The following is a 23,882-nucleotide window of genomic DNA, read 5'->3' on the forward strand; positions in this document are numbered from 1 at the left end:
TGTAGCTGCAGGTCTGAGATGAGTGCACCCATGCACACAAACAAAAGAGGGACGGGAGAAATGAGAATATTTTGTACTTGGAAGTGAGGTAGAAGAAACAGAAGCCTTCTGTGGATGGGGATTTAATTACACACCTCCTCTACACACTTTGCTGTGCATGAATTTTAATTTTAGGGCCAGCTGTTCTTTAGGACAAGCTGATTTTAAACCAAACCTGCCATTAGATCTCAGAGTGACAATGGGAGCAAAATTTCTTCCCCTTATGCCCTTCAATTTATACTCACTGGGCGCTATTTAGCAGAGCTACAGTGCAGGCATACATTGTGATCAACTTGCTCCTCCTCCACAGCTGCCTGAGCCTCCCTTACCACCTTTAAATGACACTTTAAAACACTTCCTTTCAAAAGCCTTTTCTGCTTCAAGCATAGGCAGCCTGCATAAAACCCCATCTTGTGGTGCTCCTTTGTTTAGTTTCAGAATCAAAGTACATGTTGACATTGTAGATATGACTGTAGATGCAGTGTTTGTGCCAACCAGTGGAAAAAGTGCTGCTTTATAAATAATGTGTCTTGGGGTATCATTACATATTTCTCTGTATTAACTGTCTCACTTTGGCATTGGGACTCAGAGATGGTTGATTTTAGAAGAGTTTTGAATGTGTTTTAGGAACAGTAGGCAAAATTTAAAGAGACAAATTTTCTTCTAATTTATAACAAAATTGTCCAAGATTGTTACACCAGTCTTGGATCCAATTAGAAACTACTTTGTAATCCAACAGGAGGACCTTGCTGCTAGCAGTACACACTATTTCCCATCAGTGAGATGGTTTGATCAGCTGCAGACTCAAATGAGAAACTTTAAAAGATCCCATCATTTTGAGTTTCTTCAGGGTGAGGATTTTGTTCATTAAACTAGAGCTGTACATAAGTACTGGCCTTTTTCAAAAATACCACAAAGCATTGCAGGGAAACTCATAGGACTGGATATCATGCTCACATAGATAAAAATGGTAGGTCAATTTTTGGCTTACAAATTCTAAAATATATTAAAAACCCTGGCTTAGGTTATTTTCCTTGAAACAGATACAAGAAAAAAGCCAAATATAGAGCTGTGCCCAGCAAAACAAGGCTGTGACAAAGCAGCACATAATTAAAACAAATGCCCAGAGAATTAGGGTTTAGAGAGTTAGAGTTAAGGTTTTATAGACAAAGAAACTCCAGGCTTTCAGGTATAGGTTTCTGAATGACAGACTATGACATACAGCAGAACCTAATCCCATTGGAATGTAAAAGGCTACATTTAATGGCTAAAGGAAATACCATGGGAAGAGTTTATCATGATTGGCAATCATTTGGTCCATCCTCACAGTCTCAGAGGGAAACTGAAGCATAGCTACAGAGAGCAGGGGCAAACAGATAAAAACACTTTCTCCTTTGCTAGAAAGAACAAACATTTGAATCCTGCTAATTTAAAAGGAAAAAAGATAAAAAATCAAAACTGAAAAGAAAACCGGCCAAAAGCTTTGTTCCCCTGGATAGAATGTTTCCAACTACTGTTCACCCAGAACACTACTTGTTATAGGATGTTGTAGGATTTAATTGAACTTACCTGTCTCCATCTACTCTAGATGGTCACATTATTTGGGGTCCAAGACTAAGTAACAGAAATGTGGATGTAATGATACAGGCCAGGATAACTAAGAACTTCTTAAAGTCAAATCTCAAGCTTTATAGTAAAGTACGTAACTATGAACATCATGTCCTGCAGGACTGTTTAGAAATCTCAAGGAAATAGCTCCAGGATGGTGCAGGTGAACTAATGATACACAAAGAGAAAAAGGATGAAGGGACAGAGGAAATAATTCAAAGCAGACTGGCATTAAAACCAAGGAAAAGCAAACACATTACCCCACATGGAGATTAATGACTACATGGGAGGGTTAGGTGATCTGGCCTTCACACTGGGTGTAGCCTTACAATCCCTAAAAACAACAAAAACTCTGGTCCTAGTTGCAGAGATTTCAAGGTGCTGGACTTAAGCAGGGATTTCCAGAACTTGCCATGCCACTTGGAAAATGGTCATAGAGGAAAAAACCCAGGAAAACATTTATGAAGTTTTGAATTGAAAGCTTCATTTACTACCAGTTCTCCTAGATTGCTAGCCATACTGCTACTGGGTTCTGGGCTGAAGTTATGGACTAATTCCAATAAAGAGAAAGAAGAAGCCAAACTGGGAATGGAATTTATTGTTGCTCTAAGCAGTGCACTCATGTAGATTCTCAGAAACTGCCGCTTGAGAGAGCCTACCACCTAAAGTGGCTGCATCTTAGTACCCCCTCAGCCCCATTCTATGACTTTGCCACCCAAATGGTGTGGAGTTCCAAACAGATGAGCCACAGGGAAGGTAGCAGGAACTTGTAAGGAGGATCGTGCTGCATGGCTCCACTCGCCTGTAAATTTCAGCCCCGGTTTTCCTGTGCATTTGCTCCCCTCCCTTGAGCAGACCCCAAAGGAGTATTTTTGCTCATAGTAATTAATGGTTCATTGTCAAAGTGGGATAGGCACAAAGTGGAGTTGCAGAGGGATCCATTCTTGGTTCAGTACTGTTCAGTGTTTTCATTCATTTATTTTAGAACGCGCATTAGAGTACACTAATCAAATTAGAGAGATGCAAAACTGGGAGGGATTGCAATACTTTAGAAGATAGAAATAAAAATCCAACTTGTTATGGATAAAGGTGAGAAATAGTCAGAACTAAAAGCAAGACTCACTAACTAAGCATGAGGTGGTTGAGGTAGGAAAGAGTAGTTAGGCACTAATGCAGAAAGGAAGAATATTAGCTCTGGGAGCAATATGGGCTAGGCAATGTTAATAGAAAACAACCTGCAGGTTGGAGTAGATGATACAGTGTATCAACTCTGGCAGAACAGAGACAAGGGCATTATTGGGTTGTAATCCATCTAATTAGTTGACTCTGCTCTGATTTCAATTTGCGTGCTGCATCCATTGTTGAGAGCACAAAACAAAAAAAATCCACACTTAAGTCCTTATGAATGGAACCACTGCCAGCTGGTTTTTGTTGTATTAGAATCAGAATGTTTGAAATAAGGGTATTGAAGGATATTTGAGCTTGCAAAGAACCTTACCCCCCCCCAAAAAAAGTGAATTTTAGAGAAACAAATAGGTATAAAAACTAGCTAATGGTGATGTTCAAGATGACATTGTGTTGCACAACTCGAAAAGGAATTACTTTTGTATTTCCATCAGTGGTATAACTACACTGAAGTCCCCTACTGTACGCTATTTACATGAGGTGATACTAAGTATTTGCCACACAAAACTGCATTTTTTGTTTAGCCAGGTCTGACTATTACAGGGAAGCCTTAGTCAGTACATTTCAAATGCACTGTATGAATAATTGATTTAAAAACCCACTGTGTCAATCCACATAAGTATCTGAGAGGTACCAACTGGAAGTGTGCTCAAAGGAAATAGAGGCTGCACACAAAATATGGCAATTAAAGCCCAGTTTATAAGAACAGAGGCATATAGTGGAGCCTCAGAGTTACAAACACCTCGGGAATGGAGGTTGTTCATAACACTGAACAAAACGTTACAGTTGTTCTTTCAAGTTACAACCGAACATTGGCTTAATACAGCTTTGAAACTTTACTAGGCAGAAGAAAAATGCCGCTTATAACCATCTTAATTTAAATGAAACAAGCACAAACTGTTTCCTTGCCTTGTCAAATCTTTTTTTTTTTAATAAACTTTCCCTTAATTTTTGTTAGTAGTTTAAGTTTAACACAGTACTGAACTGTAATTGCCCCCCCCCACACACTTTTTTTTTTTTTTGTCTCTGCTGCTGTTGAGTACTTCTGATTCCAGATGAGGTGTGTGTGGCTGACTGGTCAGTTCGTAACTCTGGTGTTCTACTGTACTACAATCTTTACAGAGAGCAGGGCAAAACAAAACCTCCCCCCCCCCCCCCCAACTCTGGACTCTCCCATTTAATTGCTTTGTAAAATTTTTGTATTTAGGCTTATATTCATTAAATGAGTAAAGGCAGACAGAAAATTAACATAGGTGGAGAATTTTAAAATAGAGTTGTCTAAATGATCAGCGAAATTCTTTCAAGTTTTTTTTTTTTTTTTAAACATTTGTAATCCTAAAACCAATACTATTTTAGTACATTTAGTTCAGACCTTTTTTTTAAAACATGTAAGTGATTGCTGGGATTTGATGACAAGTTATCAAAAAAAGAGATGTAACTATAAATTGTACCAGAAGTCAGTAATTGTATTGAATTCTCTGGATGCCTTAAAGGCTATCCCAGGAGTATATTCAAACTGTTAAATCACTTTTTATTTTACCTTCAGTAGAAGTACAGTACGTTTCCTGATATGTTGTGCAGCATTCCTACATTTTCATGCAGACATTAAATTTTGGTACAAAAATGACAGTTTAGACTAAAAGTTGAACTGTATGACATAAATGAGACACTGCAGATGTGTCTTTCAAACATATTTTTATATTTTTCTCTCACAAGGTACTGAAAATCTTTCTACCAACAGATAAAGAAAGTTGATGTGATGTCTGTAGTTTTATTTCCTCAGAAGGGTTCATACAGTTCTGCATAAAGATTATATATACAGCCTGAAATACAAAGTTAGCTTTGAAAACTCCAGCACACAGACACTGCATATTAACAGCATTAAACAAAGGAGTGAGTGATACGGCTGGGGAGGGGGAGCATTCTTCCCACTAGAAGAGCAGAAGAAAACAAGGCACTTTCAGTAAATATGTACAGAACAGAAACAAGCTGTATGAAAGATTTCATAAAGCTGACCCACAGTACTATAGCAAACTTCTGTAGTAATGAACAAGTAAAATACAAAAAGGCACAACATAATCCTCTCCCTCCCTGCAACTCCCCTTTCTCAAAAGAAATTAGCCAATTGAACTTGGCACAAACGAGTCTTAATTATTATAAAGTGCATCACTTGGCTTAATACATTTTGAAAAATAGGCTATAGAATGTTTTGTAGCAATATTCTCATGTGTACAATATATTGAAACAAAAATACATTGCAACTAGATTCAACCTAATTATGAATGTGAAGAAAAAATATGGCTTTTTTTTATTTTTACAAGTCATTCAGTCATCTACATATAATCTAGATTGGTTTTTAAAAAAACCAAAGTATGTATGCATTAGCAAGAAGGTAAGAGGTAGTGTTCTGGATAAAAGGCAACATCACTGATTTTATCATTAAGTGGGTGTGACACAAAGGTGTGGGATTTTAAAGATGCATTACTGAACTAAATCAATTATTGCAACATGCTATAATGTGATGAACATACACCATGTGTTGGGTTTCCATGGCTCACTCCTTTCAGCAACAACAAGTTTGTTTTATTAAAATGTCCAATGATCATCCCATTTCATAAATCCTTTTCTTTTGTCACTGCAAGTCTTATTTTATTGCATTAAAATTCCAGAGAAATGATTTTCATTTAGAACTTTAAAAACATGGTAACTCCTATAGTCTGATTAAACCCAAGTTGTGTTCATCTTTACGTCAATGAGCATTAATTTATGGCTATATAAGAATTTGAAAAAACAAACAAACAAACATCAAACAGATGAACACATTAAATATATCACATTTGTAGCAACATGCAATACGTAACACGTCACATGTGATTGGTGACTACATATACGTAGCTTTAGTCACTACCCTAGCAAATCATCATGATCTTCTGTGTTCAGTACTTCAGAATCTAGGCATAGCTGAATTTAGCCCTAATTAGATTGTATAATATATTAAATATATAAAGGCTGGATAAAAACTGAATCAAAGCAGCAATGAGTATATTTCCTATGTGAATAATTTGTAAGGATTTGTTTATGTAAACAATAACTGTGTGCATTCTTGCTCTTTGCTGTAAATTCTTTACAGCTACTGCATGCTTTTACCTACAAATAGTCTGTCCCAAGCATTATGAAACTTTTGAAGGTAATGACAGCTGCTGTTAATTTATTCCTCTTCATCAGCAGTATATGCTACTTCAGCAACTTCAATTTCTGGTACAGAGTTTTCAGCCAATGAGCCACTCCAGCACGTCTCATGATTCTCTTTATCAGAGCTGCAACAACAGATCAATAAGTATGTCATACAGAAACCAGTTTGTTGCTCTGTATTAATTTCATGGCATCTGCAAAACATTTGCAAAACTAGGTAACTATTCCTCACTGCAAGTCTACCTCCTCCTCTTCTCCAAGGTCCATATCAAACACCGTGTACAGATGCTAATCTTGTGCAGTAAACAGTTTTGCGCAAAAAGATGAGTAGTATGTCTATGCAGTCATGTACTTAATGTATTTTAAGTTAAAAAATAAAGTTGCATTTACCTGCTGTCATCTCCCAAGGCGCCCTGATCTGCTTCTATTGCAGAAGACTCCACCTCGCCACTGCACTCGCTTTCTTCTCCTGACATTCTGCGCGTTTTCCCATTTCCTAAAGACAAATCTCTACAGCAAATTCAAGAGAGACATTTATGTAGAATACAACCAATATATTTATGGCAAAACATTCAGTAGTGAATCAACACTTGAAGAGCCATTAATGCTTCATTTTAAATGGGACATTTTATTTAGAAACAACTATCATTCCCTCTACTTACCCCTCTTGTTTCTTTTATTATTAGAAAGTTCCACAGTTTACACAGGATATATGTTTTGGAGCAGCTCATCTGCTCCAGCTGCTTATTCCTCACCTGAAGCCTCTGTCCTTCAAATTGCAAAATGATTCTGATGCCTCAGAGGACTGTGACTTCAGGGTAAGAGATTAGCAGCAAATGCAGATGAATGTTAGACAATATTTTTTAAGGCTCTCCTTCATAGGTTCCAAGGCCAGAAGGGACCATTGAGATCATCTAGTCTGACCTCCTGTACAACACAGGTCATAGAAAATTGCCAATGATGGAAAATAAGTGGTATTGGTTGATATAACAAACACACAGATCTTCTCACAAGTTTGCCTAAGTAGGATAGTGTTTCATTAGCAATGAAACATAGAAAGGTAGCAGGTCTGTCCTGAAGCATGATGGGACAAAAGTTACTAGGTCAGTGGCAAGTTCCTGTACTACAGATCCTGGCTATAAATGGATATTTTGCCATGAGACTATGGATTGTCCCCAGAGCATATTCCATCTGGGAAATATATCTGGCACTTAATTGTAACATGAATGAAGTTCAAAGCTGTTTGTTTTTTCATACTATTCATTAATTTCTTCTCATTCTTGCCTCCATCTCTTCTCTCCAAATCAAATTTATTCTTTTCCTACCCATACAAACATCTCCTCCAATCCCTACCCCTACCTTAAAAAAAAAAAGATAAAGCTGTTTTCAAGGTAGAGTGTTATGAAAAGAAGAAACTGCAGTTGGATGGGAAACATTTAAAATTGTTTGAAAACAATCTTAATACTGTATATTTTAAGATTGGTTGAAATTTAAGCTATAAAAAGAATAATATTTATATCTTTGTTTATTGTGACTGGTGGCTTGTTTGTGAGTTTTCTTAATCTTTTTTGCAATAGCTGCAGTAACATTTCCTCAAACTATTTTCTTATTGTGTTAATGACTAAATTCAAGTCATGCATCCAACACCATATTCATTGTTTTAGTGAACTTGTATAGGCCATAGTACACATCCCTAGAGCTTTTAAAGCTTCTAACATAGCTGTGAGGACTCATTCCTTTCCAAATAAAAATTCCAGAATGATAGATTCAGCAGGTCCTGAAGAACTCTCAATATTCCAACATCATCTCCCCTGGGTCTGCTGCACACTTTAGCAGATATGCACAATAAAATTTTATTATGAAGCTCTGCCACTTTCTTTGATTTAAAGAGCTTTGAAACAGCACCACAAATTGTCTATCTGCTGCAGCACACCAAGCACCTCAGAGCAACAAAGTTAAAACCATAAACACACATGAAATACAAGAGAGAAAACCACAAGAGTAGATCAAACAATCATTTTGCCATGTCAAAGGCTTTCAAATATAGGGGAACTTTAACTTCTAAAGCAAGCCAAATATACCACTGTTCTCACCTTCAGGAAGGCATTCCACACACCAAGGACTGCAGAGACAAAGTTTAGACTGTACTTAACATTCTTACCTGTTCTCACTGATCTTAGAGGAGGTGGACCAGTACGATTGGCAAAATGATTTAAAAACCAAACAGAACATTTCCTTAGCTAGCCCCTCAATGTATGAGAAAGCATTATTTAAAACACTGCCTTCAGCGCAGCCACTTGACTGATGTATCTGGATAGCTACTAATATCTGTCTGTGAAATTTTGAAAATACTGAAGCCACAACATACCTAATTCTTGTCTCTATAGTATCTATATGAAGTTGTTTTTCACTTAATAATTTCTTCAATGATTCCACTTCCCTTTGTTTTTCAATAAGTTCTTTTTGGAGACGGTAATTAGTTTCCTCCAAAGTTTCACAAAAAGCCTAAAAGAAAATGTCAAGGTTAGTTGCCTGTCACCACAGTGGTCTGAGTTTACGGCTTTTCTTTTAAAAATATACAATAGTTACGGGGTTATAATTGCTTTTCTTTGTATTGATCGCCTGAAGAGCTGTCTAATGAGCTTTAAAAGTTGTACTTTTGTCTTTAAAAAAAAGATGCAACTTGGCTTTGAACCATTTATTACACCATACCACAACTAAAATACTTTTGCTATGTCACACCACTGACATGTATTTAACCAACTGCAAAATAAATGTACAGGATTGACAAAGTAGGTCCCCATTCTGCAAGGTAATCCTTGCATGTACACACTACTGAATTTCGCAGTGAACTCACTCCAGTTTTAATGTGTAAGGCTAAAGTAAACTGCTATATATCCATTTAGTGCCGGATATGGTATAAATCTTGGCATCTAGCCCACTGTTCTATTACTGTTAACAGTAAGTCTGCCACCAGTAATGAGCACTTCTGATTTAATAATGTATGTGTCTTCACTAAATAATGAAACCATCCAACTCAGAGGTGAACTTTTTGGTTTATATTACATGCAGTTAACCATTGATTCACTGGACTTATTAAATGTGAATATTTTAGACAGAGCTATGCCCTATTAAAGTCAAAAGTAATATGGTTCATATTAGTGAAGTTACCTGTATGCTACAGTTAAGATAGTGTCAGCACTTCTATTGTTTTTCAGAAGTCTAAAAGTCACCTGTAAAAATATGTTTTGGAAAGATACTGTATTTTGCTTCAACAAATCCATCGCTGAATAACAATTAATGAAATTGGTGGTAATATTTACAATTATATAGATTTGAAACAAAACACAATGTATCCCCAATTCAGAGACATTTCTATACATTAAAAGATATCTGATTTTATATTACTTCATGGTTTAAAAGTTAATTCATCTTATTGCCTATGGTATAGTAAATTCACCTTAATTTACCTAGGCCATGAGAAACAAATAGTCAGTTTAGCATGAGTTTTGTTCACACAAGTTCATAGCAGGAATAGTCTTGCAGAAAACACACAGCACCCAATGAAACCTTCACAGTGAACATTTTCAGTGAACCCTTAACAATGACTCCAATTAATCAGGCGTTCCATTTCAGGAAGCCATTTATGTGGATTCTGTTGTATTTTGCAGAAGGTCAGAGTATTTAGGGTTTAGAGATTGGTCATTATATATGTACAAATAGTGTAAAACATTTATACAAATTCCTTACAAAAGTGTATGAACAGCTAGATTAATGCACCTAAATGTTTGTCATAAATAGTCCACAAAGAAAGAAAAATGTACAGACTGAATTAAGATTCCATAAAGCAGCTGTTAATTGTGCTAAATGGGTACTTATTTTTTACAAAAATAATCCTGGAATATGGATTTCCAATAAAGATTTCCACTAAACCCTGCTGCCCAAAGAAAGTATTGAAATCTGCATGGGACTAAACATTAGTAAGTGTACTATGCAAGTTCTTAGGCTGGCAGGGAGATGGATTAGCACTAATAGAATCTAAGCTTGAGATACCTATCAGGAAAATATGTCTATGATCATTATCGCTATGAACAGAACGCTTGTTTAATGAGCGTGAACTAGTCATTCAATTAGTTTGCATTATTAAAAATGGTTTGTTTTTACCTCAGAGTTTACGATGAAATGGTTAACACAAAAACTGATTTCACCATCTTCTAAATGAAAGTGTATACTATACAAAATGATACACTGAATCCTTGCAGATGTACACAATAATGTGCCCAGAGAGAGATGGTCAGAAGTTGGGTTCCAAGTTTCTTCGGTGGTAAAAATGGGTCTGGCTGAAGGAGCTGCATCTACATTCTAGCTTCCACCAGCATTAATATGAGTTCAGTTGAACCAGTGAGATTCTTTTAAAATTCCCCAATGCAGACATAGCTTTGGACAGCCATGCCTCAATTTGTTTATGGCTTTATAGGTCTCAACCATCAGTTCAGACTGCATCCAGAAACAAACCGACAGCATAAATTACAATGCATCAAGGTAATGTGCTCCCTGCAAAAAGCATTGCTGAAGTTTTCACTGAACCGAAATTCAAGCAAGGGAAGACTGCTGCCACAACAGACAGCTCAGTCTGAATCAGAGTTATTTTATCTGCAAAGTAACTCAATGTGAGAAACATGAGATTCTTTTACTAAATGTAAATGGCCTGGATTAACCATTTGTTCACCACCTGGAATATTCCTGCTGATTGGGACTGTGCTGATGCTACTGTGAAGCCAGAAAACTAACTTGTACAACTATGACATACAATTTCAGTAACTTTATCCTGTAGTTTGTCATACTCTAAACTAGACCTTTGCCACTAACACTCTAGCTGTCTTCTTACCCACTTCACGTGTGCCAACAACTAGTATACTGTAGCAACCCCTGGGGACAAAGTACATTTAGGGATCATTGTATCAATAGAAGAGGACAAAAGATTATTAATGGACCCAGATCATTCAAAAATGGTTGGTCAGTTTTAGAATTAAGCATAAGCATTTACTACTTTCTGATTACGAATGAATGAAAGTCTACCTTAGCTACACAGGAAAAATGCCATATGGGAAACAAAGGTCTTAGTTGTAACATTCTGCTCTATTCCACCAATATTTTATAATATTCTAAAAACAAACATGATTATTGTTCTATATTTACTATTTGTTCTTGTCACATGATGTTATATAGCACTTACCCTGCTCTCTTCTAGGCTATCAAATGGACCTGGTGGATCATCCAAACAAAGAAACTCTCTCACTGCAAGGCTTCACCAAAAAACAAAAAAATTATATATATTGAGCTGAGGTGTAAAAGAAACATGCAACAACATCTAAAGATGAATACAACTGAAGGGTTTCTGCAAGTGACTAATGATTTTGTTAAAGAACGGAATCAATGCTTTCATATTATTCCCGCCAATACACGTAAGTGTTTATATACTCTTCTTATGTGAGCCATGCTTGTGTATTTAGACAGCAACAGTACTTAGATACTATATGAATTTCTCATAAGCTTTTACATCCATGCATAAGTTATGAATTAAATATATAGGGGAGTTTCTAGTTTAAAATGAGGATTTCTGAGCTTCTTGAGAGAAATTGATCATTTTGATGACAACTGACAAGCTACTTATCAGGCACCTTAAATATTTAACAGTAAAGTTCTCTTGTTTATATATATATAAAATAAATATTAAAAGGTGGACTAAAATCACCACAGTACTAATTAGTAAGGGCTAGAACCTACACATGGATCCCTCTAAGGATGCTCTTCTTCAGTTACATCAATGGGGCTCTGCACAGATACAGTGGTACACAAAGATGATCTATTTGCAGAATCTTGGTTTAAAATCCCAATCCATTAACCAATACACAGTAAAAAAAATTACAGGTACCAAGTTTGGTGTTACGTGGATGAATTGCATGTAAGTGGGTTATGTTCTGTCATTACTAAAACCTATATTTTATAGATGACATTTGTAACTAATACACATTCATCTTTAGAAGCCAGACATTTCCTGTATCAGAAAACAGAAGCTAGAAGTTGACAGCAATAGATAACATAATGTCTGCATTCCTTTGTCTTAGTGTATGTAATTATTAATTTGAGTGCTCATTGCACTGCATAGCTTTTGTACATTTCTTGAAAAAAGAAAAAATTAAAAAATATTAATTAGTATTAAATAAGTTAAATACGTTTTTTTTTTTTTTTTTTTTTTTTTTTTTTTTTTTTTTTTTTTTTTTACATTTTCTCAAATCTCTCTCCTTCCTTGACTTGCCAAGCCTGACTTCTGGGGTTCTGGTTTACCCTGCTACAGATATCATCATCTTTAACTTGGATTAAAAACAATGTCAAGAATGCAGTTCCTTCCACCCTTGAAGCGTCTAAAGCTAGAATTGGTGCAGTAGAAACAGAAGTCTGGGCCCCTAATTTCATATCCCCCCGCCCTCTTCACTCCCTACAGGTTGCATGCAGGGAATGTCATTTTCCACTTCTCTCAACCACACCGAAATCTGAAACACAGGAACAGGTATTCAGTGGAAGAGCACATGTAAAACTTAATGGGAACAAGTTTTTTTTCACCTACTTGTCTAATTAACCAACTTTAATTAAGACTGGTAACCAAAAGAAATGCAGAAATACACGCTCCACTCTATGCTTAACCATTTATTTTGCTATTTTTTCTTCTTTCAGCTTTTCACTCTCCACTAGATTTGTGGACTGCAAAGAGACTACTATACTCCGTTTCATTGCTGGATTGTCAAGTATGTTCCTAAATGCTTTTTTCAACTCAGTTTTGAATGACTAGTTGATGTTGCTTCCACTTTCCTGTTCGAGAGACCTCTCCCTCTTTGGAATTATTTTTGCCAATATGTAGTTTAAATTCCCATTTGCCCCAATCGCTCCACTTTTTAAATCACAGTAGGCAGCAGTACCCCTTATGCCACCATAAACAATTCCGCTCTGGGAAATCAGTTGGCTGTTATCTAGATTAAGTGGAGGTTGGAGACCATGTTAGAGACACAATATTGACTCTAAAGTTAAGACTGCATCCAGACTTCCATTACAGGCCTTAATTTTCAAGTCTCCATCCCACTCAAATTATGACTAGTGTAAACAATTTGTCTGTTTTTTCTGCAATTAAAATAAGTTTTTCCTAAGAATTTTGAGACTTAAATATTCATATAGTACTTGAAATCACTATGTAATCCTATCAATTGTGGCTGGATCTTATCTAACTGCTAATTTTAGATTCGTTCCAGCCATGACTGATTGGATTACAGAGTGATCTATTAATTTTCTAGAAAAAATAAAAATCAATTCGACACTTTTCACATGTAAAAATAGTTATTCAACCTCAGAAAGTTGGGCCATCTTGAAAAACAACCATATTAGAGCAATGTGTCAATTTGTTTAGTTGACTGTTTAAACAGATGACCCTCTTTTTAACAAGGTTCTATAGTCCATCTTTATCTGGTTGAACCATTCTTTTTATAAGATGTGAGCTGTGTTTAACGAGATTGCATATGGCTAACATGGAAGAATTATTACATAAAAGTACTGCAGCTCACCATTGTCCTCTAATATCTTCACCCTTGATTTCACAAAGTTCAATCCAAATGTATTTTAAAGTATCTAGTTTCAACATTATTTTGGTAGTAATTCTATTACACTACAAAATGTGGGATTAGAATAATGTGACAAATGCTGTAAAGCTCTTATTGTGTGGAAAGAGGATAACCAAAAAGCATAATAATTACATCTAAGTACTCAGTCTGCTAGATAAATACTTCTATTTACAATAGGTCATATCAGTTCCTTGGTGCGTCAGTAGAGTAGCTTGTGGAAAGTCCTGTGATTTTCTACTATAAATTTTTTTGGCAAATTAGAGTCAAGTACAAAAATGTACATTATGCATTTTTGCATTAACAGAAATTAAGAAATTAAAATTTATGTCTACTATTTACTGTAACTCCCTTGGGAATGCATTTTAATTTGTATTACTATGGTGTTTAACTTTAATTTCACTGCCCCATCCCCACTCCAAACAGGGACTTTAGGGAGAAAGGAGCAGGAAATGAGAGCCTCTTCCCCTTTCCTTTATCTCTACCCTTTCAGACCATAATGGGGAAGGGAGTTTCCCCTTTCAGATTATGACACAGAATCATAGGACTGGAAGGAATCGTGAGAGGTCATCTAAGTCCACTCCCCTGCACTCATGACAGGACTAATTATTATCCTAGATCAGGGGTTCTCAAACGCCATTGCACTGCAACCCCCTTCTGACAACAAAAATTACTACATAACCCCAGGATGGGGGACTGAAGCCTGAGCCCGCCCAAGCCCCATCACCCTGGGCTGGGGGAGGGGGCAAAGCCCAAGGGCTTTAGCCCCAGGCAGGGGGCCTGTAACCTGAGCCCCACTGCCCAGGGCTGAAGCCCTCCAGCTTCAGCCCCACGTAATGGAGTTCAGGCTTCAGACCCGGGCCCCAGCAAGTCTAAGCCAGCCCTGGTAACCCCATTAAAACGGGGCTACGACCCACTTTGGGTCCTTACCCACAGTTTGAGAACCACTGATCTAGACCATCCCTGACAGGTGTTTGGAGATTTTTAAGAGCAGGCTAGACAATGATGGAGAGTCTACAACCTCCCTAGGCATTTTTTTCTAGTGCTTAACCACCCTGACAGTTAGGAAGTTTTTCCTAATGTCCAACCTAAACCAGTTGCTGCAATTTAAGCCCATTGTTCTCTTTAACCTCTGAGGATAGGACAAAAAGCAATTTTTCTCCCTCCTCCCTGTAACATCCTTTTATGCACTTGAAAACTGTTACATCCCCTCTCAGTCTTCTCTTCTCCAGACTAAACAAACTCAGTTTTTCAGTCTTCCCTCATAGGTGATGTTTTCTAGACCTTTAATAATTTTTGTTGCTCTTCTCTGGACTTTCTCCAATTTGTCCACATCTTTCCTGAAATGTGTCACCTATAACTGGACACAATACTCCAGCTGAGGCCTAATCAGCACGGAGTAGAGTGGAAGAATTATTTCTTGTGTCTTGCTTATAAAACTCCTGCTAATACATCCCAGAACGATGTTTGCTTTTTTAGCTATAGTTTTACACTGTTGACTCATTTAGCTTGTGGTCCCACTATGACCCCCAGATCCCTTTCCGCAGTACTCCATCCTAGGCAGTCATTTCCCATTTTGTACGTGTGCAACTGATTATTCCATTTAAGAAGGAACGTTTTTCATTTGTCCTTATTGAATTTCATCCTATTTACTTCAAACCATTTCTTCACTTTTCCCAGATCATTTTGAATTTTAATCCTATCCTCAAAATCACTTGCAACCCCTTTTAGCTTGGTATCATCCACAAACTTTATCAGTGTACTCTCTCTGACATTATCTGAATCATTGATGAAGATGTTGAACAGAACCAGACCCAGAACTGATCCCTGCGGGACCCCACTCAATATGCACCTTTCAGCATGACTCTGAACCACTGATGACTAGTCTGGGAATGGATTTCCAACCAGTTATGCACCCACCTTATAGTAGCTCCATCTAGGTTGTATTTTCTTAGTTTGTTTATGAGAAGGCCATGCGAGACAGTATCAAAAGCCTTAATAAAGTCAAGATATACCAAATCTACTGCTTCCCCCCATCCACAAGGCTTGTTATGTCAAAGAAAGCCATTAGGTTGGTTTGAAACTATTTGTTCTTGACAAATCCACACAGATTGTTTCTTATCACCTTATTATCTTCTAGGTCTCTGCAAACTGATTGCTTAATTATTTGCTCCATTATCTTACTGGGTACTGAAGTTAGGCTGACTAGTCTAATGCCCTGGGTTGTCCTTATTTCCCTTTTTATAGATGGGCACTATATTTGCCCTTTTCCAGTCCTCTGGAATCTCTCCCGTCTTCCATGACTTTTTTGAAGATGACTCAGCTATCTCCTCAGTAGCTCCTTGAGTATTCTAGGATGTATTTCATCAGACCCTAGTGACTTGAAGACATCTAACTTATCTAAGTAATTTTTAAACTTGCTCTTTCCCTATTTTAGCCTCTGATCCTACGTCATTTTCACTGGCATTCACTATGTTAGATGCCCAATCGCTACTAACCTTTCTGGTGAAAACAAACAAACCCCCCTGCTCCCCGAAACAATATTTTTTAAATATTAATATTAATAATTTAGTAAGTTTAGACTTAAGGCTTCTGCCATTTCCACATTTTCTGTTATTGTTCCCCTCCCCCACACTCATTGAGTAACAGGCCTATCCTGTCCTTGGTCTTCCTCTTGCTTCTAATGTATTTGTAGAATGTTTTCATGTTACACTTTTTGTCTCTAGCTAGTTTATTCTCATATTGGGCCTTGGCCTTTCTAATTTTGTCCCTACATACCTGTAGTATTTGTTTATATTCATCCTTTGTAATTTGACCTACTTTCCATTTTTTGTAGAACTCTGAGTTTCAGATCACTGAAGATTTCCTGGTTAACCCAGGGTGGTCTCTTGCCATACTTCCTATCCTACACAGTTGGATAGTTTGCTCTTGTGCCCTTAATAATGTCTCTTTGAAAAACTGCCAACTCTCTTTAACTGTTTATCCCCTTAGACTTGCTTCCCATTCAGGGCCGGCTCTGGCTTTTTTGCCGCCCAAGGCAAAAAAGCCTCCCGTTGCTCCCCCACCCCCCAGTGTGGCAGGGGAGGGCGCCGAGCCCGGCCACAGGCCACTCTCCCCAACCGGCCGGAGCGCCGGGGGGAGACTGGAGCGCCCGGCCGCGGCTCCGCTCTCCCCGGCGGCCGGAGCGCCCGGCCGCGGCTCCGCTCTCCCCGGCGGCCGGAGCGCCCGGCCGCGGCTCCGCTCTCCCCGGCGGCCGGAGCGCCCGGCCGCGGCTCCGCTCTCCCCGGCGGCCGGAGCGCAGGGAGGAGGGCAGAGAGTCCGGCCGGGGTTCCGCTCTCCCGGACCGGCCGGAGCACTGCGCCGCCCCGCTCCAGGTGCCGCCCCAAGCACAAGCTTGGTGGGCTGGTGCCTGGAGCCGGCCCTGTTCCCATTGGATCTTACCTACCAACTCCCTGAGCCCTGGTGTACACTACGAGTTTAGGTCCAAATTAGCAGCGTTACATTGATTTAACCCTGCACCCGTCCACACGAAGCCATTTTTGTCGACTTAAAGGGCTCTTAAAATCAATTTCTATACTCCTCCCTGACGAGGAGATTAGCATTGACATTGACCTTGCTGTGTCTAATTTGGAGTAGTGTGGACGCAATTTGACGGTATTGGCCTCCAGGAGCTATCCCAGAGTGCTCCATTGTGACCGCTCTGGACAGCACTCTCAACTCAGATGCACTGGCCAGGGAGACAGGAAAAGCCCCGTGAACTTTTGAATTTCATTTCCTGTTTGGCCAGCGTGGCGCGCTGATCAGCAAGGTGACCATGCAGAGCTGATCAGCACAGGTGACCATGGAGTCCCAGAATCGCAAAAGAGTTCCAGCATGGACCAAACGGGAGGTACTGGATCTGATCGCTGTATGGGGAGACGAATCCGTGCTATCAGAACTCTGTTCCAAAAAGACGAAATGCTGGAATATTGGAAAAAAAATCTCCAAGGGCATGAAGGACAGAGGTTATAACAGAGACCCGCAGCAGTGCCGCGTGAAACTTAAGGAGCTCAGGCAAGCCTACCAAAGAACCAGAGAGGCAAATGGCTGCTCCGGGTCAGAGCCCCAGACATGCCGCTTCTATGATGAGCTGCATGCCATTTTAGGGGGTGCCCCTACAACTACCCCACCCTGTGTGTGGACTCCATCAATGAATTCTCACACAACAGGGATGCGGATTTTGGGGATGAGGATGATGATGAGCCAGAAGGACGTTGAAGATAGCGCACAGCAAGCAAGCAGAGAAACCGTTTTCCCTGACAGCCAGGAACTGTTTTTCACCCTGGATCTAGTACCCTCCCAACCCACCCAAGGTGGGCTCCTGGACCTTGAAGGCAGAGAAGGGACCTCTGGTAAATGTACCTTTGTAAATATAATATATGGTTTAAAAGGAAGTGTGTTTAATGATTAATTTGCCCTGAAGACTTGGGATGCATTGGCGGCCAGTACAGCTACTGGAAAAGTCTGTTAACGAGTATGGGGATGGAGCGGAAATCCTCCAGGGACATCTCAGTGAAGCTCCCCTGAATGTACTCCCAGAGTCACCTGGTTGAAATAGGGGGATTTTATTAAGGGGACATTCAGAAGTGGCCGTTCCTGCTGGGCTGTTTGCCTGTGGCTGAACAGAAATCATCCCCACTGTTAGCCACGCGGTGAGGGGAGGGTGAAGCGATCATCCCAGAGAATTGGGTGTGTGCGAGTGGGGTTTTAGTTGGGTTTGTGCTGCACGTTCACCCGAAAACCGCAGCCCCTCCTTTTAAATGGCCAACACATTTTAAATGGCCAACCCAATGGGTGCTTGGTATGGGAAATGAGGGCGCTGCTGTTGAAACCATCCCGACATGTTATGAAGGTTAAAGAAGCCAAAAGACTGTGGCTTTCCATGTCTGCCTGCAAACCAAATTCTGTTGCCCGCCAGCCCTGCATGTGAGATCTCTCACACCAAACCGGCAGGCCCTCAATGTAAGAGGCAAAATGCGACTTTGTAAAGAAAGCACATGTGCTATGTAATGTTAACAGCTTGGTTCACCGTGAAAGAGTCTACCTATTGTTCTCTAAAATGTGACTTTTAAAATACTACTCTCCCTTTTTCTCCCTCCCGCAGCTGCAAATGTTTTAACGCTCCCCGTATCATCTCCGTCCCAGAGGCTAGTGAAGATTAGAAGCGAAAAAAACGCACTCACGATGAAATGTTCTCTGAGCTCATGCAGTCCTCCCACACCGAAAGAGCCCAGCAGAATGCCTGGAGGCAGACACTGTCAGAGTGCAGGAAAGCACAAAATGAACATGAGGACAGGTGGCAGGAGCAAGAGGAGAGATGGCAGGAGCAAGATGATCGGTGACGTCAGCGTGATGAGAGGAGGCAGGAAGCAATGCTTAGGCTACTGGAAGATCAAACTGATATTCTCCGGCGTATTGTTGAGGTGCAGGAAAGGCAGCAGGAGCACAGGCCGCCGCTGCATCCCTGTGTAACCAACCGCCCTCCTCCCCAAGTTTCATAGCCTCCCTCACTCAGACACTCAAGAACGCGGTGGGGGGGGGGGGCCTCCAGCCACCCAACGACTCCACCCCAGAGGGCTACCCAAGCAACAGAAAGCTGGCATTCAATAAGTTTTGAAGTTCAGTGTGGCCTTGTCCTTACCTCCTCCCCCACACCTCCCAGGCTACTTTGGCAGTTATCCCCCCATTTGTGTGACGAATTAATAAAAAAATCCATGAATTTGAAACGACTTTATTGCCTCTGCAAGCGGAGATCAAAGGGGGGAGGGGAGGGCGGTTGGCTTACAGAGAAGTAGAGTGAACCAAGGGGGGGGGGGTGTTTCATCAAGGAGAAACAAACAGAACTTTCACACCATAGCCTGGTCAGTCATGAAACTGGTTTTAAAAGCTTCTCTGATGCGCAGCGTGCCCTGCTGTGCTCTTCTAACAGCCTGGTGTCTGGCTGTGCATAATCAGCGGCCAGGCAATTTGCCTCAACCTCCCACCCTGCCATAAACGTCTCCCCCTTACTCTCACAGATATTGTGGAGCACACAGCAAGCAGTAATAACGATGGGAATATTAGTTTCACTGAGGTCTAACCGAGTCAGTAAACTGCGCCAGCGAGCTTTTAAACATCCAAATGCACATTCTACCACCATTCTGCACTTGCTCAGCCTATAGTTGAACAGCTCCTGACTACTGTCCAGGGTGCCTGTGTACGACTTCATGAGCCATGGCATTAAGGGGTAGGCTGGGTCCCCAAGGATAACTATAGACATTTCAACATCCCCAATGGTTATTTTCTGGTCTGGAAAGTAAGTCTCTTGCTGGAGCCGTTCACACAGACCAGAGTTCCTAAAGATGCGAGCGTCATGTACCTTTCCCAGCCATCCCACGTTGATGTTGGTGAAATGTCTCTTGTGATCCACCAGTGCTTGCAGCACCATTGAAAAGTACTCCTTTCGGTTTATGTACTGGCTACCTCGGTGGTCCGGTGCCAAGATAGGGATATGCGTTCCGTCTATCGCCCCACTACAGTTAGGAAATCCCATTGCAGCAAAGCCATCCACTATGACCTGCACATTTCCCAGAATCACTACCCTTGATAGCAGCAGCTCAGTGATCGCGTTGGCTACTTGTATCACAGCAGCTCCCACAGTAGATTTGCCCACTCGAAATTGATTCCCAACTGACCGGTAGCTGCCTGAGGTTGCAAGCTTTCAGAGGGCTATCACCACTCACTTGTGAACTGTGAGGGCTGCTCTCATCTTGGTATTCTTGTGCTTCAAGGTGGGGGAAAGCAAGTCACAAAGTTCCATGAAAGTGCCCTTACGCAGGCGAAAGCTTTGCAGCCACTGGGAAACATCCCAGACCTGCAACACTATGCCCACTAGGCCCAGAATCGCATTCCACGGCATGAACTTGCCCCATTAGCACCATGATGTCCAAATTGCCAGGACCATGCTTTGAGAGAACTCTGTGTCCATGTCCTCATAACTCTTGTCACTACGCTGCCGTCGCCTCCTCACTTGCTGTTGAAGTTTCCGGTGCTGTATATACTGCAGGATAATGCGGGTGGTGTTTACAGTGCTCATAACTGCCGCGGTGATCTGAGCGGGCTCCAAGCTTGCCGTGGTATGTCGTCTGCGGGAAAACAGGTGCAAAACTATTGTCTGACGTTGCTCTCATGGAGGGAGGGGCGACTCACGACATGGCTTACAGGGTTGGCTTACAGGGAATTAAAATCAACAAAGGGGGCGGTTTGCATCAAGGAGAAACACACACAAAACTGTCACACCGAAGCCTGGCCAGTCATGAAACTGGTTTTCAAAGCCTCTGTGATGTGCAGCACGCCTTGCTGTGCTCTTCTAATCTAATCGCAAACAGCCTAATCAGCAAACAGCGTCAGCGAGCTTTTAAACGTCCAAAGGCACATTCTACCACCATTCTGCACTTGTTCAGATTATAGTTGAACTGCTCCTTACTACTGTCCAGGCTTCATGAGCCATGGGAGCAAGGGGTAGGCTGGGATAGGTGTGACCACGCGGTGCTGCCGGCTGGGAGAGCAGCCTGAGGCAGAAGCCTCCAGCTGGCATGATATTCCAGGCAGGACTGAATCTCCATTAGACGAAACTTTTTGTCTAGGCGCCCCCGACCGACCTCCATGAGGTCGGCCAGGAGCACCTATGTCTGCCCAGGTGCCCCGACCGACATCACCGAGGTCGGCCAGGAGCAACCAGGAGACGGTGGCAGACGGTGCAGTACAACTGCTAACCGTCTTTGCTACCTTGCAAAGGCAAGGAGCTGCTGCGGTGTAGCAATGCAGTACCGTGTCTGTCAGCAGCACCCAGGAGACGTATGGTGACGGTGAGCTGAGTGGGCTCCATGCTTGCCATGGTATGTTGTCTGCACAGGTAACCCAGGAAAAAAGGCGAGAAATGATTTTTTGCCGTTGCTTTCACGGAGGGAGGGGGGCCTGAAGACACGTACCCAGAACTACCTGCGACAATGTTTTTGCCCCATCAGGCATTGGGAGCTCAACCCAGAATTCCAGTGGGCAGCAGAGACTGCGAGAACTATGGGATAGCTACCCACAGTGCAACACTCTGAAAGTCGACACTAGCCTTGGTACTGTTGACACACTCCGCTGACTTAATGCGCTTAGTGGACACACACACAATCGACTGTATAAAATCGATTTCTAAAAAATCAACTTCTATAAAATCAACCTGAATTTGCTAAAGTCTATCTTCTTGAAATCCATTATTTTTATTGTGCTGTTTTCCCCCCTACCATTCCTTAGAATCATGAACTCTACCATTTCATGATCACTTTCACCTAAGCTGCCTTCCACTTTCAAATTCTCAACCAGTTCCTCCCTATTTGTCAAAAATCAAATCTAGAACAGCCTCTCCCTTTGTAGCTTTCTTCACCTTCTTAATCCCTCTGCAAGGACCTCGGCTTCTCCTGCCAGCTGTTACAACATGATTCCCTCTCCCTCCAGTCCTATTACCTATCTGTAAGCAGGCAATACAACAGAAATAGGCAGCAGTGCCAAGTGAAAGACGGAGTTGCATTATGCCATATCTAGTGGGCAGGGGAGGCAGAGGAAGCAAGCACATGTGTAAAGCTATTCTATAAATCTGAACAGCAGGAAACTGAGTGCCTCCCTTTAAGACTCCCCCTAGGGTAGGGTGGAAGGACAAGAAAGGTGCTGCTGCCTCTGAAGAGCAAAGCACAGCTGAGTCCCCTACTTAGCAGGTTAGACTCCTTTCTCCCTATTACATGGATTTGCAGGAGTATCTTAAGTTTTGTAGGTGGAGAGCTCAACCTCCAATATGGGTCATCAGCAGGATGTAAGCCCATGACCTTAAAAGCCACAGCACAAATTTCTTCCATTTCAGCTATGGACAAACCTCTAGAAGACAACATGTCACACAGTTTTCCAGTAGTTACACATCTCTCAGACAATACTGGAATGTTAGGTACCGGATTCCTGGTGTTGGGAGTAGAGTCATACCTCATCATTTGGCATATTCCTTCTGAAAGTCAGCATGGCCAAGTGGATTTGTCATATTTGAGACTGAATTTCTATTCCTGCTCTGCCTGATGTGATCTTGTGCAATTTTTCAGGTATCTTACATGTAAAATGTGTTAATAATAATAATTACCACCCCTTTGATAGGACATAAGATCTTGGTTAATATGGGTTGTGAAGTGTGCCGAAACATTAACAGCAGTTGGTCTCCTGGCTTGTGATACATTCCACTAGGCTACAGGATATCCTGTAGTGGAACACGTCTATCTCTAAGATACATGACAGACCTATTAAATATGAGAGTCATTGTGAGATGTGAGACCCTTGATAGATCTACAGATGCATGGCAGCAGAGTAAGGGCTTATCTACACTAGAAAGTTGTACCACCGTAACTATACAGATACAGTTTTAGCAGTACAACACCCATAGTGTGGACTGTTAAACCAATATACAGGCACTTTATATGGTGTAGCTATTCCTTTACACCAGTATAACTTCAGGCACACTAGAGCTTTCCTTGGTGTAATTATTCTGTTTTTGTTTTTTAAAGCCACACTCTTAATTAAAATAGTTACCTCAATAAAACTCTTAAGTGTAGATAAGGTCTAAGAGACTCTTGCACAGCATAATAACCAGTGCTGCAGTTTTGTGGGACTCAACCAGTTAGAGGCAAGCAAAACTGTAAGGGCAATTCTAAAACACAAGAAATTTACAAAACACACACTGAATTTAAAGACAGATGTACAACTTGACCAAGTAACAGTTGTCAGAACCATAACTAAATTTCCTGATTTTACTTCATATAAAACCACTTTTAGTAAAGGGTTTTGTATTCAATTTCTTCATGATGGTGGGGTTGAAAAAAAGAATGTGACTGTTTAACTGTGCACGCATACATTCTCAAACAAGTCTCAGAGCATTTTTGTAAACATGCACATTCTAAACATAAGATCCAACAGTCAATTCAAATACCATGGATTCTGGACCAAAATGTATCCCAGAATGCACAGCATACTACAGAATGCATAAAATTGGATTGCAGACTGAGGTGACCAGCAGGAAAGCTATTTTATTCAGGTTCTTGTAATACAGCCATCATGGTGGCCAATTTAAGTACTTAAATGGTACCCACT

General features: G+C 40.7%; 1 protein-coding gene across 5 annotated transcripts in view; it reads right to left on the reverse strand.

The window, feature by feature from the left end:
- Window positions 1-4,510: 4,510 nt before the first annotated feature.
- Window positions 4,511-23,882, reverse strand: part of SNX16 (sorting nexin 16) — a 39,267-nt gene continuing 19,895 nt past the window's right edge. For all 5 annotated transcript variants that reach the window (XM_034763199.1, XM_034763197.1, XM_034763200.1 and 2 more), the window contains 4 exons: window positions 11,261-11,330; window positions 8,393-8,529; window positions 6,415-6,534; window positions 4,511-6,149 (listed from right to left, as the gene is read on the reverse strand). In XM_034763199.1, the coding sequence (XP_034619090.1) occupies window positions 6,041-6,149; window positions 6,415-6,534; window positions 8,393-8,529; window positions 11,261-11,330 (436 nt within the window). In that variant the 3' untranslated portion in view covers window positions 4,511-6,040. The remainder of the gene's footprint in view (window positions 6,150-6,414; window positions 6,535-8,392; window positions 8,530-11,260; window positions 11,331-23,882) is intronic.

Source organism: Trachemys scripta, chromosome 2 (genome assembly GCF_013100865.1).
Source record: "Trachemys scripta elegans isolate TJP31775 chromosome 2, CAS_Tse_1.0, whole genome shotgun sequence".
Lineage (NCBI taxonomy): Eukaryota > Metazoa > Chordata > Testudines > Emydidae > Trachemys > Trachemys scripta.